The sequence below is a fragment of the Corythoichthys intestinalis genome, chromosome 10, assembly GCF_030265065.1.
Source record: "Corythoichthys intestinalis isolate RoL2023-P3 chromosome 10, ASM3026506v1, whole genome shotgun sequence".
Classification (NCBI taxonomy): Eukaryota; Metazoa; Chordata; class Actinopteri; order Syngnathiformes; family Syngnathidae; genus Corythoichthys; species Corythoichthys intestinalis.
This window is the reverse complement of record NC_080404.1, coordinates 14369311-14386852: the sequence shown is the minus strand read 5'-3', so window position 1 is coordinate 14386852 and position 17542 is coordinate 14369311. Positions and strand designations below refer to the sequence as shown.

At 41.3% G+C, this 17542-nt stretch overlaps 1 protein-coding gene across 1 annotated transcript in view; it reads left to right on the top strand.

Annotated features, from left to right (window-relative positions):
- kcnk12 (potassium channel, subfamily K, member 12) overlaps positions 1-15693 on the top strand; it is an 83594-nt gene extending 67901 nt beyond the window's left edge. The window contains exon 2 of the mRNA XM_057849170.1: positions 10272-15693. Coding sequence (XP_057705153.1) covers positions 10272-11149 — 878 coding nt within the window. The 3' untranslated portion in view covers positions 11150-15693. The remainder of the gene's footprint in view (positions 1-10271) is intronic.
- Positions 15694-17542: the final 1849 nt, after the last annotated feature.

Sequence of the window (17542 nt, the reverse complement as noted above, 5' to 3'; positions counted from 1 at the left end):
TTATTAGCAAATTTGAATTGCTATATTTGAAAATAACTCCAATTATATTAACATACACAATAAATACAAACTTTTATCCAGGCATGCAAAAAAAAATCTTAGGACTACCTTACATTGTCTGTCTCGATAAATAAATGAAATAAAACTGAAAAATCTCCTTTGTCAGGGATTAACAACAAAATATAAATATGGAGCCTTCCATCTGGTAAAACACTAATGCTTTTGTCCTCGAACACAGCCAAACTCAACAAAAAAATGAACGCTTCTTTGGGTCGCTTTCAGACCACATGAATAAAATACAATTGAAAACTGACTGACATACAAAGACTTTGGACCTCTCTCTCTCTAAGAAGCTTGTTGCTCACATTTATCTGGTTCTACAGTTTCAAGCAGAGTTCACTACATTTCTCAGTTTAATTAATGTTAACAGTCGAAAACATACAGGTGGACACTTCTGTAAGCAGCTTTCTACTCAAGTTATGCTAACTCTGATGCAGGGCGGACTTTCAGGAGCAAAATTAGCGGTGTGTTCCCCACCTCCGCAACATTGTCGTCTTTTTATGTTACTTACAGTGGCTGCTGCTGCTGTTGCTTGCCAAAAAAAAAAACTTATAATATTTCTCCTTTTCGAAGGGAGCGGAGGAGTCACAGTGACATTATTCTGTCGAGGCTGTGCTTGTTTGTGTGGTGGGGCGGGGTTGGGGGAGGGTCCAAGTCATCAGCCAATCAAACGTGCGTTTGAGGGTGAAAAAAATAGACCGGCACATTCAGCAAGTGAATAGGGGGATATGTAGGTCTAAACATAGGGAAAATAATTCACTTAATAATGGTAGGGTCAATTCTATCCTTACAACATACAGTATGTGAAGGCAATCTAAATTACCTATTTAACTGAACTCATTATATAATGCAAATAAGGTTGCTTAAAAGTTGATGGGGACAATTTGAGCATCCTGAAAAGTTGGTAGTGTTGTGTCCCCACCGTCCCTATGTAAACCTACGCCCTTGTCTATAAGTGTCAGCAAATGGATGGCGATTTAAATGATAAAGCGGCTTACTTTGAGGACTTTTATTTTTTGTTGTTTTCTACCTAATGCTCAAATAGTTCTGCTTTTATACTGGTAGAATGTCAACAAATAATAGTATTAACTGCCGATCATTTCTATAGATATTTGGAAGCTAAATTCAATATTTGCATTTGTTTGTGGCTAAAAGTAATTGATTGATTACTGTGTCTTGGATTTAGTGGCACTCTCACTGATTTGTAGTGTTGCATCGACTCAGTGAGTCATTGCAATTTGCCATTTGAGTGTAGCGAGAGAGAGCTGCTGTAAACATGTGTAGTGCCTCTAATTGCTGCTGAGCACATGTGATGAGCAAATCACTACAGTCCAGTAATGTGTTTTTTCATGCTACACCCCGCATCCACCTCCCTGTGCCCGATAACCATTTCAGCATCCTCTTTTACTCTTAAATCCGTCAAATGGTAATTCATAGATACAAATGAGCCAATATCTATTGCAGTTTGAATCTCTGCTGTGTAATTGCGTTTGCAAGAATCATTAGCTATTAGCAGCATTTGCATGTGGAGATGAGCATAGTTAATGGTGATGAATAAATGGGCTCTGGTGGAATTAGCACGCATATGTTTTTCTCATTGGATTCTGCAGAGGTTGTAAATGATTCCTTACGGCTGGTGCAGAGCATGTTATCACCGAGTTCGCCAGCATCAATACAGTAGTTTCTCCTAGTCGATTTCCACATAATCTGGAATTGTTGTGAAAAAACCTCCAGGTCTGGTTGCAGCATGCTTTTTTTTTTTGCGTTTTGTTCTTGTTCTGCTGTTAGTAATGCATCTTGACGCGTTGTTCAGGAGTAATAGCTCTGTAATGCTACGCTCAATCGATGCATGGTGCCTCTGCCTCTCTTAGGTCATTTGCTTGGTAATGAGAGATGGTGCACAAGGCGGTCTCTGCTCGCTTAAAAGAAGACGTTAAGTTTTCACTTGGGCTGCAAGACAATTGGGCTGCTAATTAATTAAATATGAAACGCAAAGGTCTTCATTTTTTAGGTAATTTGGGGAGGAGCTAGCCCTCACCTTCTCTTGCAGTTGATTGGTGCTTTAGTGCTAAACAACCACTTTACCCATATGATCTCTTCCCTGTTGTATCTTTGAAACCATCTGTGCCAGTCAGTCCTGATCTAAATAACCCAGCATGTCAACAGGACTCACGAGAGTGTTTGTCAGTGCGCAAGATAAGGTCGAAAAAGCCATTTGGGATACCATAAAGGAAGTACTATCCTGATATTGATGTCATTTATGACTCGCCAAGAGTGGGTTTTACAGCTGTTTGATGCCAAAAGGAAGAAAGTGAGACATAAATAAAGGCGCCATTCAACCACCCAGCTATCCATCCATCTATTCTCTGTACTGCTTTGAGTCTTTAATTACCCTGCCATCCATGTTTTGGGAATATGTGAGGAAACCTCATTAATGCTATTTCCTCTTCTACCAATATTCATTCTTCATTGCAGCCTTGATACCCTTCAGCACCACGCTGCCTCTCTAAGGTCAATCTATTACATCTACAGTACACTACACAATATAGGCGCTATAATACTCAAGATCAATATGCATTGTATGTAGCCTACTTCTTTAACGTGTAGAAAAATTAGTACATATTGGGATTTTAAAGTGCTTGGAACATTTCTTCACTCAAACATCTGTCACATTGAGGTTACCTGAGAGTGGCACCTGTGACACTTAAGAATGACATGCACGCGTCTCTGCCTCTCTCCCTTACTGGAACACTTAAGGGAATTGACTCTGAAATCACATGATAGAAGGGAGCTGGAGTTACATACTGCAGAACTGGGGGAAAATAAGCTTAGCTAAGGTGTTTTACAGAGATCATTGTCCATTCTTTCTGCCAATTTAACCCTTTGTCCTTGAATTTAGCCTTCCCATCAACTGTTAAAGTGAATTTCGTCTCGTCTTCGAATATATGTATGGCAGAAAACAGTCAGGTGACTTGAAACAAAATTGTCATATATGCATGTGTGATACAATTTTCTGGGGGAAGAAAAAATGTGAATAGGGCATTTAAAAAAAAAAAATTTACACCAAAACCCTAACATATATATATATATATATATATATATATATATATATATATATATATATATATATATATATATATATATATAAGGGCTGTCAAACGATTAAAATTTTTAATCGAGTTAATTACAGCTTAAAAATTAATTAATCGTAGTTAATCGCAATTCAAACCATCTCCATATTTTTCTGTAAATTATTGTTGGAATGGAAAGATAAGACACAAGACGGATATATACATACAACATACTGTACATAAGGACTGTAGGGGGCATTTCACTCTACTGTCATTTAAATCTGTCTATGCTGTCCTCACTCCGAAGCGTCTACTTTTTCCAAAGCTAGACAGCTAGTGAACGACGCCTTAATAATCAGATTTCTTCCTTTTTCATCTGATTTATTAATAAAATGGCCTCAAATCATTGTCCTCTTTAGACCGTCGTAAAACTACAAAAAAAAAGTACACAAGCATTGCATTAGCAACAACGTTAGCTTAGCCCGCTATACAGGTTCACTAAACATAAACAAAAAGCGTCTCATACAAAAAATATAACATTTCGCTTACTAACATAATATGTACATTCTTTACAACAACCATACTTACGGACAAATCTTGTCCAAGGATCATATATAAGCACAATATTACAACGTAGGCGTCAGCCCGAGACGTCGTGCAGCCATATTGAACTGTCAAGAAAACAATAAACCATGTCGCAAAGCGACCACAAGAGTTCGCTGTTAGACAGCACAAAAAGCCTTGCTGTAAAACTTACCAAAAGGCAGAATACTGTCTGAGCGGAACATGTGCGTTAATTGCGTCAAATATTTTAACGTGATTAATTTTAAAAAATAATTACTGCGCGTTAACGCGATAATTTTGACAGCCCTAATATACATATATATATGTATATATATATATATATATATATATATATATATATATATATATATATATATATATATATATATATATATATATATATACTGTGTATATATATATATATTTACAGTGGTAAGAAGTGGTAAAAAAAAGTTTCAGAACCTTTTGGAATTTCTCAGATTCATCCATCCATCCATTATCTTCCGCTTAGTCCGGGGTCGGGTCGCGGGGGCAGCAGCTTTAGCAGGGAAGCCCAGACTTCCCTCTCCCCAGCCACTTCAGCCAGCTCCTCCGGCGGGATTCCAAGGCGTTCCCAGGCCAGCCGAGCGACATAGTCTCTCCAGCGTGTCCTGGGTCGACCCCGGGGCCTCCCGCCGGTGGGACATGCCCGGAACACCTCCACGTCCAGGAGGCATTCGAACCAGATGCCCGAGCCACCTCAACTGGCTCCTCATAACGTGGAGGAGTAGCGGCTTGACACCAAGCCCCACCCGGATGACCGAACTTCTCACCCTATCTCTAAGGGAGAGTCCGGACACCCTGCGGAGAAAACTCATTTCGGCCGCTTGTATCCGGGATCTTGTTCTTTCGGTCACGACCCACAGCTCGTGACCATAGGTGAGGGTAGGAACGTAGATCGACCAGTAAATCGAGAGCTTCGCCTTTTGGCTCAGCTCCTTCTTCACCACAACGGATCGGTGCAAAGTCCGCGTCACTGCAGACGCTGCACCGATCCGCCTGTCAATCTCCCGCTCCCTCCTACCCTCACTCGTGAACAAGACCCCAAGATACTTGAACTCCTCCACTTGGGGCAGGATCTCCTCCCCGACCCGGAGAGGGCATGCCACCCTTTTCCGGCTGAGGACCATGGTCTCGGATTTGGAGGTGCTGATCTTCATCCCAACCGCTTCACACTCGGCTGCGAACCGCCCCAATGAGAGTTGGAGGTCACGGCTTGATGAAGCCAACAGCACCACATCATCTGCAAAAAGCAGAGATGAAATGCTGAGGCCACATAACCGGACACCCTCAACGCTTCGGCTGCGCCTAGAAATTCTGTCCATAAAAATTATGAACACAATAGGTGACAAAGGGCAGCCTTGGCGGAGTCCAATCCTCACTGGGAACGAATTCGACTTACTGCCGGCAATGTGGACCAAACACTGACACAGGTCGTACAAGGACCGAACAGCCCTTACCAAGGGGCTCGGTACCCCGTACTCCCGGAGCACCCTCCACAGGACTCCCCTAGGCACACGGTCGAACGCCTTCTCCAAATCCACAAAACACATGTAGACTGGTTGGGCGAACTCCCATGCACCCTCAAGTACCCTGCCGAGGGTGTAGAGCTGGTCCACTGTTCCACGGCCGGGACGAAAACCACACTGCTCCTCCTGAATCCGAGATTCGACTTCCCGACGGACCCTCCTCTCCAGCACCCCTGAATAGACTTTACCGGGGAGGCTGAAGAGTGTGATCCCTCTATAATTGGAACACACCCTCCGGTCCCCCTTTTTGAAAAGAGTGACCACCACCCCGGTCTGCCAATGTCCCCGATGTCCACGCGATGTTGTAGAGGCGTGTCAGCCATGACAGCCCTACAACATCCAGAGCCTTTAGGAACTCCGGGCGGATCTCATCTACCCCCGGGGCCTTGCCACCGAGGAGCTTACCAACCGCCTCAGTGACTTCAACCCTAGAGATTGAAGAGCCCACCTCAGAGTCCCCAGACCCTGCTTCCTCAAAGGAAGGCGTGTCGGTGGAATTGAGGAGGGCTTCGAAGTATTCTCCCCACCGACTCACGACGTCCCGAGTCGAGGTCAGCAGTACCCCATCTTCACTATACACAGTGTTAATGGTACACTGCTTTCCTCTCCTCAGACGCCGGTGGTGGACCAGAATTTCCTCGAAGTTGTCCGGAAGTCGTTTTCCATGGCCTCGCGGAACTCCTCCCATGTCCGAGTTTTTGCCTCAGCGACCGCCGAAGCCGCAGTCCGCTTGGCCAGCCGGTACCTGTCAGCTGCCTCCGGAGTCCCACAGGCCAAAAAAGCCTGATAGGCCTCCTTTTTCAGCTTGACGTCATCCCTTACCGCTGGTGTCCACCAGCGGGTTCGGGGATTACCGCCACGACAGGCACCAACCACCTTACGGCCACAGCTCCGATCGGCCACCTCAACAATGGAGGTGCGGAACATGGCCCACTCGGACTCAATGTCCCGCACCTCCCCCGGGACAAGGGAGAAGTTCTGCCGGAGGTGGGTGTTGAAAGTCTTTCTGACAGGGGATTCCGCCAGACGTTCCCAGCAGACCCTCACAATACGTTTGGGCCTGCCAGGTCTGGCCAGCAAGTTCCCCCGCCATCGGAGCCAACACACCACCAGGTGGTGATCAGTTGACAGCTCCGCCCCTCTCTTCACCCGAGTGTCCAAAACATGTGGCCGCAAGTCCGATGACACGATTACAAAGTCGATCATTGAACTGCGGCCTAGGGTGTCCTGGTGCCAAGTGCACATTTCTATGTTTGAACATGGTGTTCGTGATCTGATCTGATCTTTGTCAAAATCACACATATGAAAAAACAGTGTCAGCTTGAACTAAAACCACCCAAACATTTATAGGTTTTTATATTTTAATTGAATAGTATGCAAACAATTACAGTTGACAATCTTAGCTGCGTCTTACATTCCTAACCATAAAAAGGGACAAATTCTGCATCAGGATGGTGCTCCATCGCATACTTCAATCTCTACCTCAAAGTTCCTCAAGGCAAAGGAGAACAAGATCCTTCAGGACTAGCCAGCCCAGTCACCAGACATGAACATCATTGAGCATGTCTGGGGTAGGATGAAAGAGGAAGCATGGAAGACGAAACCCAAGAATGTTGATGAACTCTGGGAGGCATGCAAGACTGCTTTCTTTGATGTTCTTGATGACTTCATCAATAAATTGTATGAATCATTGCCGAAGCCCATGGAAGTCATACAAAATATTAAGAAGTCATACAAAATATAAAATTTGGATTTCACAGCACCACTACTTAATTCGCTTATGTTATGTAACATATTTTTGTATCTGAAGTACATTTTTTGTTCAATTTTCACACTACTTTCTGGAGGCGACAAAACATTTGTCTTGCCAAAATTTGACATTTATGTCTTCATTAAATGATAAATCTTTTTTCAGAGAAACAAATATATTTTTGTACATTCAACATCATTTGGGAGGGACTTAGCTTTCATATGAGCCATTTCTGAAACCACTTGAATAATTAAAAGTCAGGTTATTAGCAATTGTTTCTACAAAATGGATAAGCGACAAGGCTTTTGTCAGGGACTGTATATCATTATTATTATTATGATTATTTGGCATATATGGGGGTTGGGTGTATAATGCCAAATAAATCATAATAATAATAATGATATATGGATTATTATTATGATTATTTGGCATATATGGGGGTTGGGTGTATAATGCCAAATAAATCATAATAATAATCCAGATTTTAACTCATGTTTTTTGAAAATGCTATGCACTGAATACAATACCAAAAAGCTAAGCATTTAGCCATGATAACTAGATCATTTACACAACTACAGTGACAGCAATCTGCAACTCACTTGTCGGTTTTTAACCAGCTGCAGGTCTCACATACACACTTGAAGATGCCTCATTCCAAACATCCCGTATCTTAACCATTTCCAGGGTCAATTCCACAGGGGTTGGCTGTCCCAAGGGCCACACAACAACACAGAGATGCCATTGCAGCTAACCATCCAGTCATAAACCTCTGGGATATCATTAAATTGTATTTTAAAATGGGTCAAATATCACACACTGTGTTTGCAGCTTCCATTCCTTCTGGTAAAGTCATTTCAAAAGGATAGTATTTTTCAGCCTCTTAAAAGGAATTCTGACCTATGCACTTCAAATGCCTCTAAAAATCTCTTTTGCCCATACTGCTCTACTCATGAATAACATTATATTTGCGGTATCTCAGTCGAGCTTGTAGTGCAAGTGACATTGTAAAGTGGTGTCAATTTTGAAGCGTCAACTTAAGAACCTCTTGAAATGAGCTATTCTGAACTGAAACTTATCAGTCAATAGGAGAAGGGCTTCCATACTAGCAAATGAAACAAAAAGGTCAAGGAGATGTTCAGGAGTTATTGACTAAATTTTCTATTGTCCAAGTCACTCAAAAACATCACCAAAAAGGCATTTTTAAGGTATAAAAACAGAAATGATCATGACAGTTGATAATAGAAAATTATTGGTACATTGCTCTCAATTTTAAAGTGTGTACGACAAGAGAAAAAAAGTCTTAAATAGGATTATTATGTGAATTAGAATCATATTTACAGACGATTCGACAATATACAACAATTTAGCAAAGCGCAGATGACAAGAAATTAGTTTTTTAATCTGCCGGTTAGCCACGCCTACCATTATAGGGCTCTAGCGTCCCCAACAGGTGGATGACGTCAGCGGCTGACTGGGCTCATCGGTTTTACTATTCAGCCCATTGAGGGGGAATTATTCACAACGAGAAAAACGCGACTAAGAGAGCCGCAAAATGTCATTGTTTCAGTCTCTCTACTCCCATATTTTTACAGGATATTCTTTTTATCCAAGTATTTTTCCCCCAATAACTAAATAAATGGCTTGAGAAGAACCAGTCAGCCCGTTGAGGGGGAATTATTCAGAACGAGGAAAACGGGACGAAGAGAGCCGCAAAATGTCATTGTTTCAGTCTCTCTACTCCAATATTTTTACAGGATATTCTTTTTATCCAAGTATTTTTCCCCAATTGCTAAATAAATGGCCTGGTCATGACAAATAACAGTCTTGTGCTAAATGGAATCCGAAATAATAAAAATGCATTCATTCAGGACGACATGGCAAAATTACTCCAAAATGGTCAAAACTGTCGACTTCACCTTTACTGTCGCACCTCCCGAACGATATTTTATGCCACCTAAATCGGGCTTATGTCATTTCCCTTCCCCAGCTTCGGTGAATGTAAACAAGCCAAGAGGCGTGACAGCTAGCCGACATGCTAACCCGAACCGAGTGATGTTTCAAAGTCTTCGAAGCGGAAAATCACACGTAACTAGCCCGGATCATTTCACATGACGACTGGGTTGTCGATTGTCTTGGCCGATCGGCAAACCTCCGACGGAGAGCAATTTACAGCTCGTTCCCCTGCTGCTACTGACAGGAGAGCTCGCCAGGGTAGCAGCTGGACAATGACTGCCGAACAAACCGGCTGACGTCGGAGCAGCGTGTAGCCGCCGAATGGTCAACATGAATATGGCAAAATAATGCTTTACTACACGGCGAAGTCGTAAACAGCGAGATATTCAGTGGAGGAGGGCAGCTGCAGTTGTTGTGCAGCTAACGTGCAGCTAATGTGTATGAGGAGAGCTTTTTACATGCCTATCCATGATCAAACATAAGTAGACCTTTATTTTAAAAAATGTTTGTAGTGTTAACTTTGTAATCGTTGTATTCGTGGCTATTTTTAACACAAAGTTGCAATTTCTGATCGGTCAGAAAATTTGACAGAACACCGGGCACATGATGAGGGCTATAATCCGAGTATAGTGCTCTCCCGGCGGGGGGATGTGCGACAAGCCGCCGGTCGTTGGCCAAGGGCACAAGGAGCATATCACCCACAAAATGCAAGCCACCTACATATGAAAATGATCTCAGTATTTGACATAATACAAAAGACGATGTTTACTCACTTCCTCGTAAGTCCCATGGTCCCACAGTAGTAGGGCTTGGTTTGGCCAATATCCACCGGTGAATGGGAACCTTTTGAAACCCCAAAAAGGCGCATATGCCTTTCCCTCCTACAGCAAGATTTTTCTGCAGCCGTTTGGCTGGCGTGATGCAAAAAATAAACGTATTAATCCGCAAAATCAGCTGAATCCTTAGTCCTTCTCATGCAACAGTACGGCTGTATAGTGAAGAGGACTCCTTTCTCCGTACACGTCACAGCGCCCTCTTTCTCAACTCGAGACTGTCGCCGGAAGTCACTCATTTTCATGGCGCGGGATTAAAAAACATAAATAAATATAGCGATCGCTTCCACACACATCCAAGCGGTCCATTTCATTCAGGAGCATAAAATACCGCGTGTATTATGAAATAAACATGCTTTTTCGTGTCATAGGCACTTTAAGTATCCTCTTTCAACGAGACATTTTGGTAGACTGTCAATTTACGGGAATGTTTTCATGTTGCTTCTCCTAATGTGTTTCTTTGTCTCTACAGGTTTCGGGATGACAACGCCTGTGACCATTGCAGGAAAAGTGTTCTTGATATTCTATGGGCTCCTGGGCTGTGCTGCCACCATCCTCTTCTTTAATCTCTTCCTGGAGCGCATAATAACACTGCTGGCCGTTGTCATGAAAGCTGTGAGGGAGAGGCGCATCAGAAACAGTGGCCTCCTCCCACCGGGGGTTCAGAGGGACTTCTCGGCTTTCTGCCTACCGGGGTGGAAACCCTCCGTCTACCATGTGATGCTAATTCTAGGCCTATCAGCTATCACCATCTCTTGCTGTGCTTCGGCTATGTACACCCCAGTGGAGGGCTGGAACTACTTAGATTCACTGTACTTCTGCTTCGTGACCTTCAGTACCATTGGCTTTGGAGACTTTGTTAGCAGTCAAAATGCAGTTTATGAATACCAAGGTCTCTACCGGGTGGCCAATTTCCTCTTCTTGTTAACAGGAGTGTGCTGCATCTACTCGCTCTTTAACGTCATCTCAATTGTGATAAAGCAAGTGCTCAACTGGATGCTGGAGAAGATGAGCTGCTTGTTTTGTCAGCGTTGCAATAAGGCCAGCACCTTCCTGGGGAGACGCAACGCCATCCGACCAGGTTCAAAGGGACGCCATTCGCCTTACCCGGATGGACCGTGTGACAGTGACACCGAGGGTCGCAGACTGTCCGGAGAGATGATCTCCATGAAAGACTTGGCAGCTTCCAACAAGGTGTCACTGGCTATCATGCAGAAGCAGCTATCTGAGTCGGCCAACGGGTATCCCAGAACAGTTTGTGGCAGCTCACGCCATAACGGTTTCTCTGGGGGAGTGGGTGCCCTTGGAATCATGAACAACAGACTAGCTGAGACCAGTAACTCCAGATAAAGATGAGGAAGACCTCTGGAGCAGATACAGTTGAGGAAATGCATATTAAACCTCATTACACAAGACAGTATGGATTATTGTGGTTCAAATTTCTGCTGTGATGATAGGGATCCTTGACTATTAGATGTTGATGGCAAGAGAAATCAAGCAGCAGGTTGAATGACTCTGAATGAGTGACATCTACCAAACATCCTAAATGAAATCTGCACGCTCTGTTTATGAGACTGAAATTTATTTTAGAGCTAAGGGAAGCATATGGACCAACCTCTATTGTTTTTGTATGTGTGTATATATAAATATATATGACGGAAAACACTCAGCTGACTTGAAGTTCTGCTCTGAGACCCCCAATTTGGCCAAATTTCAAAATTATCCAATATGCATGTGTGATTCAGTACATTATTGGAAAGCTTAAAATCTCTATTTTCTGGGGGAAGAAAATTTTGAACATGACGGCATTTTTGACACCTTAAAAGTACGTTAAATCCAGTGAGTGAAAAATTGGGGAAATTTTAGGGGTTAAATTCCAATACCATAATATTTTAATTTTTGCTGTGGGCTTTTAAAATATTTTTTCATTTATGATTAAAGAACGCGAATGCAGGATAATGAGAATAAAAGGCTCCATATGCATAAAGGGAACATATAAATGTGAATACATAACACTACCTATTCATTGTATTTTGCCTTGAAGCCTAGGGCTTTACGATTTAAGCATCTAATTAATCTAATACATCGATATCATCCCATAAGTAATCCAAACGGCAACAAAGGTCAAAAAGATCATTGACAGCATGCTAGTCAGTTAGCCTGCTATGTCCATAATTCTTTTTGTGGCTTTCCAGTAACTTGAAGTGAGAGCATGAGAGAGCATAATTAAAGACATCAGGATTTTAACGAGATATCACGTACTTACCTTGTTTCGACCCTAAAACTTTTGTGTAGCATGTATCACCGAGGGTCAAGACATAGCTGTGAATGGCCACAGCCAGACTTTGCAGGGATTTTATGGGTGAAATGCGATAATATAACAAGGGTCGTGATGCAGAGTTCACAGACAACAAGGAGTGGTCGAGATTTTCTTTTTCAAATATTTACCCTTTTAAAAAAAAATTTTTTTTTTGTTTGGATGGATTATTTATCATCTAAAATATGGGGGGAAATTTGACAGTAACAAAAAATATATAATTAAGTGATAGTTATGAGGTAGATATCAGTGACCTATTTACACTGTTTTCTCATTGTGACGTAATTTGTTTAAAATTTTAAACCATGCGAGTGAATATTTCTTTAAGTAAATATTAGACATCAATAAGCTAAAAATGATAGACATTTCGAATAATAAATATAATTAATTACCTTCTTTTTTTGGCTGGGTTGAAACAAAAGTGGTTGCGCGACGTCTGTAAACGAGGGTCTCCAGGGTAAAACTGACTAATTAAAAATCGTCTAGGTTGCATAATCCGACATGAAACTGCTTTGGCACCATTTAGACATTTGTTCTATCAAACACAACAGTTCTTTTTTATTTTAAAGAGGGGTGTAGGAGCAGAAACTTAAATTTAGCTATAAATATACGAGTGAATAATTTTTTTTAATCGTTTTTTTTTTTTTAACTAAATCTTAGACATCAATTAATGATTCTAAGTTAAAAATGAAAGGCATTTCAAATAATAAATATGATTTCTTACCTTCTTTTTATGGCTGGGTTTAAACAAAACCCATTGCGCTGTGTGTGTAAACGGAGGTCTCCAGGGTAAAATGGACAAATTAAAAACAGTCCGGGAGCATAATGCGCCATGAAACTGCTATGGCAGCATATAGACATATTGTTCTATCAAACACAACAGTTGTTTTGGCTTAAAATCCAGCAGTTTATTTTAAAGAGGGGTGCAAGAGCAGAAACTGTTTTTTCAGCCTTGTCTGTGTTTTCCGCCATATTTAGAGAGAGCGAGTATACATATATGAATGTTCATAATCAGTGGTGATATTAACATTTAAAACAGCATATAATCACTGGATGATACAGCACATATACCAATCTATGCATTCTACATCTCATGCGTTATTTTTGCACCTTCTGTCTATACTTTCTCTTGGCTTTTAGGTATTATGTTGACATAATAGTGACAGGAAAGTAATTTCTAACCACGATGTAGCAGATTTGTCGGGATGCTATGGAAGAGGCTTACTGGGCCTTACACCAACAGCCAACAAAGAGACATCTTGCTTTTCTCTCTTGCTGAAAAAAAAAACTGGTTTTAAAGAGTGAAAGTCCAATTCTCAAGAGAGTCAACAGCCTTCTTATCAGCTCTAAACACGCTTCTGCGGCCAGAGACTTTGACTTGAAGGGTAAGAGAGGCACCTTCCCTCTCTCCTCTCACGGTTGTATGTGGCAAGAAAAACAGATGTTAAGACTTGGAATGTATTAAGCAATCTTTGTACTGAGGAAATGCACTTGTAAAAAAAGAATAAATGAGATTTAAATTTGTTTGTTTGAAGGGGATAATGAGAAAGGAAGTAGCAGGCACATTATATGTTGAATGATGCAGATTGAAAGAAGCTGGGCAAGTCTAAAGTGGGAAACAAAACCTTGAAGGATTCTCTTCCTTGCATTGATTTCTCTTTTTCTGGGTATTTGCAGTTTTCGTCAAGGGAGGTATCATTACAGATTCATGCTCCTCTCTCTCTCCCTCTTTTCTCCCTCACTGTCTCTCTCTCACTAAAACAATGATGACCCAAAAGCCTGCAGAGCTTGATTTTCTTGCTGATTTCAGTGTAAATCTGCTGGTGGGGATTAATGGCTCAGAGTGTTTGGAGAGTATATTGTGCCGTCTTGTCAGACTTCACGATCAATGTCCTTATTGCCGGCAAGTGTCTTTTCCGAGGCATCTGTGATTTAAAGCTGCGCGATTATGTTTGATGTCCGCATACAGATACAGAGAAGGCTGACAGAAAAAAGGGGATGTGGTGATAGTACCAGGGGCGATAGTGTTCATAATAGCAGTAAAAGATTCTTGTCAGATCCAGATTCATGACCACTGCAAATCAAAAGCCAAAGGGTTGTTTTTTTTTCCTCCACACCTTAGCTCCATGACATCCTTGGCCACATGCATTGCAATAATCATTTTCCCTCACAACGCCATAACTACCCTAACGTCCTTATCTTAGTTCTCCCCTGATACTTATCTGCCTCACTTGGAGTATTGGAGCATTTATTGGATCTACGGTTGATCGTCCATGAGCACATTTCACAACATGATGAGATTTAACATTGATATGAGCATCTGAATAAAACTTTTAAAAATGTAATGTTGCATTTAAAAATTTCTGTCTAATCTAAAGGCTACAAAAGGTTTGGATGAAACCTTCTTTGTTACTGAAGCATTTGCACGGGTACCAAATGTGGTACAAATTATATGACACAAAAGCTGTATGTATCATGGGACCTCTTAGATTATTTATTTGTGTGTTTATTTATTTTTTATTTTTTTTAATTTGTATCTGTCCTTTCTAGCTGCTTGAACACACAGAACGGTGAATGTGGATGCCTTGAACTGCTAGAGTTTCGATGACTCCTCTTGTAGTCGTGCACCCGACTATAAGCCGCCACCCACCAAATGTGACACGAAAACAGCATTGGTTTATAGATAAGCCGCACTGGATTATAAATGGCAGCTGTCCCTACTGAATCATGGGATAATTACACCAAAAGATTTTTAACGGGTAACACTTTATTGGACATCGGCGTCATAAGACTGTCATGAGACCAAATAAACCACCATGAAGCATAATTGCTTCAAGAAGCTTCATTTGGCCATCACTGCTCCCTTTGGGGATACAGTCAACCTCTGCTTCCACCTGTTTTCAACACTGTTATCGTCCAACATGCCTCCTAGCATGCATTACAGCGCGACAGATTTAAATTAAAATAATGAAAATTCATGTTCCATGCTAATTATTTCTTCAGTTACTGTTCTAGTTGTTTCTTTAATTGCAGGCTATGGTAATTGATAACACTTTACTTGACAGTGGTGCCATAAGACCGTCATAACTATGACATGACACTGCCATTAGCATTAATGAATGCTTATGACAAATGTCATTTTGTGTCATCGGCAAATTACCGAGCGGGACCTAAATGGAGTTAGTGACATATTTTGCCAGATGAAACTAAATGACAATCGTCATAAGCATTCATTAATGCCCATGATAGTGTCATGTCATCACTATGACGGTCTTATGGCAGTGTAATGACACCACTGTGGTGCGTTCAGGTACAGCATGCAAAACACGTCCGCCACACTGATTCCTTACATGATTACAGGAACTATTCTGATTTTTATTTATAATGTATATGCTTTGCTATGTTTTTTGCCATTTGTAATGGTACCAGCAATATTTATTAAGGATTTAGTGTAGGTTTTCGGGCCGTGAAACAAATTGATGAAATTAATAATGTATTCTTATGGGAAAATCCTTCTCGACATACGGCAATTTCGACTTACAAACAAGGTCCTGGAATGAAATAACTTCGTACGGGGCTGCAAATAAGTATTTAGTCAACCACCAATTGTGCAAGTTCTCCTACTTGAAAAGGTTAGAGAGGTGTGTAATTTTCAACATGGGTAAACCTCAACCATGAGAGACAGAATGTGAAAAAAAAAAACAGAAAATCACATTGTTTGATTTTTAAAGAATTTATTTCCAAATTAGAGTGGAAAATAAGTATTTGGTCACCTACAAACAAGCAAGATTTCTGGCTGTCAATGTGGTCTAACATCTTCTAATGAGGTCTAACGAGGCTCCACTCGTTACCTGTATTAATGGCACCTGTTTTAACTCATTATCAGTATAAAAGACACCTGTCCACAATCTCAGTCAGTCACACTCCAAACTCCACTATGGCCAAGACCAAAGAGCTGTCGAAGGACACCAGAGACAAAATTGTAGACCTGCACCAGGCTGGGAAGACTGAATCTGAAATAGGTAAAACACTTAGTGTAAAGAAATCAACTGTGGGAGCAATTATTAGAAAATGGAAGACATACAAGACCACTGATAATCTCCCTCGATCTGGGGCTCCATGCAAGATCTCACCCCGTGGCGTCAAAATGATAGCAGGAACGGTGAGCAAAAATCCCAGAACCACATGGGGGGGACCTAGTGAATGACCTACAGAGAGCTGGGACAACAGTAACAAAGGCTACTATCAGTAACACAATGCGCGCTAGGGACTCAAATCCTGCACTGCCAGACGTGACCCCCTGCTGAAGAAAGTACACGTCCAGGCCCGTCTGCGGTTCCCTAGAAAGCATTTGGATGATCCAGAAGAGGACTGGGAGAATGTGTTATGGTCAGATTAAACTAAAATAGAACTTTTTGGTAGAAAAACAGGTTCTCGTGTTTGGAGGAGAAAGAATACTGAATTGCATCTGAAGAACACCATACCCACTGTGAAGCATGGGGTTGGAAACCTCATGCTTTGGGGCTGTTTTTCTGCAAAGGGACCAGGACAACTGATCTGTGTAATGGAAAGAATGAATGGGGCCATGTATCAAGAGATTTTGAGTGAAAATCTCCTTCCATCAGCAAGGGCATTGAAGATGAGACGTGGCTGCGTCTTTCAGCATGACAATGATCCCAAATACACAGCCAGGGCAACAAGGGAGTGGCTTCATAAGAAGCATTTCAAGGTCCTGGAGTGGCCTAGCCAGTCTCCATATCTCAACCCCATAGAAAATCTGTGGAGGGAGTTGAAAGTCCGTTTTGCCCAATGACACCCCCAAAACATCATTGCTCTAGAGGAGATTTGCATTGAGGAATGGGCCAAAATACCAGCAACAGTGTGTGAAAGGTTTGTGAAGAGTTACAGAAAGCATTTGTCCTCCAATATTGCCAACAAAGGGTACATAACAAAGTATTGAGATGAACTTTTGGTATTGACCAAATACTTTTTTTTCACCATGATTTGCAAATAAATTCTTTAAAAATCAAACAATGTGATTTTCTGTTTTTTTTTTCCACATTCTGTCTCTCATGATTAAGGTTTACCCATGTTGACAATTACAGGCCTCTCTAATATTTTCAAGTGGGAGAACTTGCACAATTATTGGTTGACTAAATACTTATTTGCCCCACTGTATGTAGGTACCACTGTAAAAGTATTTTGTCGTGATGCAAAAATGCAATATGTATGTATACACAGATCTGAGACAAGATTCTTCTGACTGCTGTTTTATTTAAAATGTGCAGAATGGAAAAAGATCATTAATAAAATGAACAATTAAATTGACTGCACTGTCAAACTGCTTAAAACACATTGCCCCAAAACAGTTATTCATTTACATGGAAAACAAAAATGACCCTGCATGTTAAGTTTATCTACAGTGG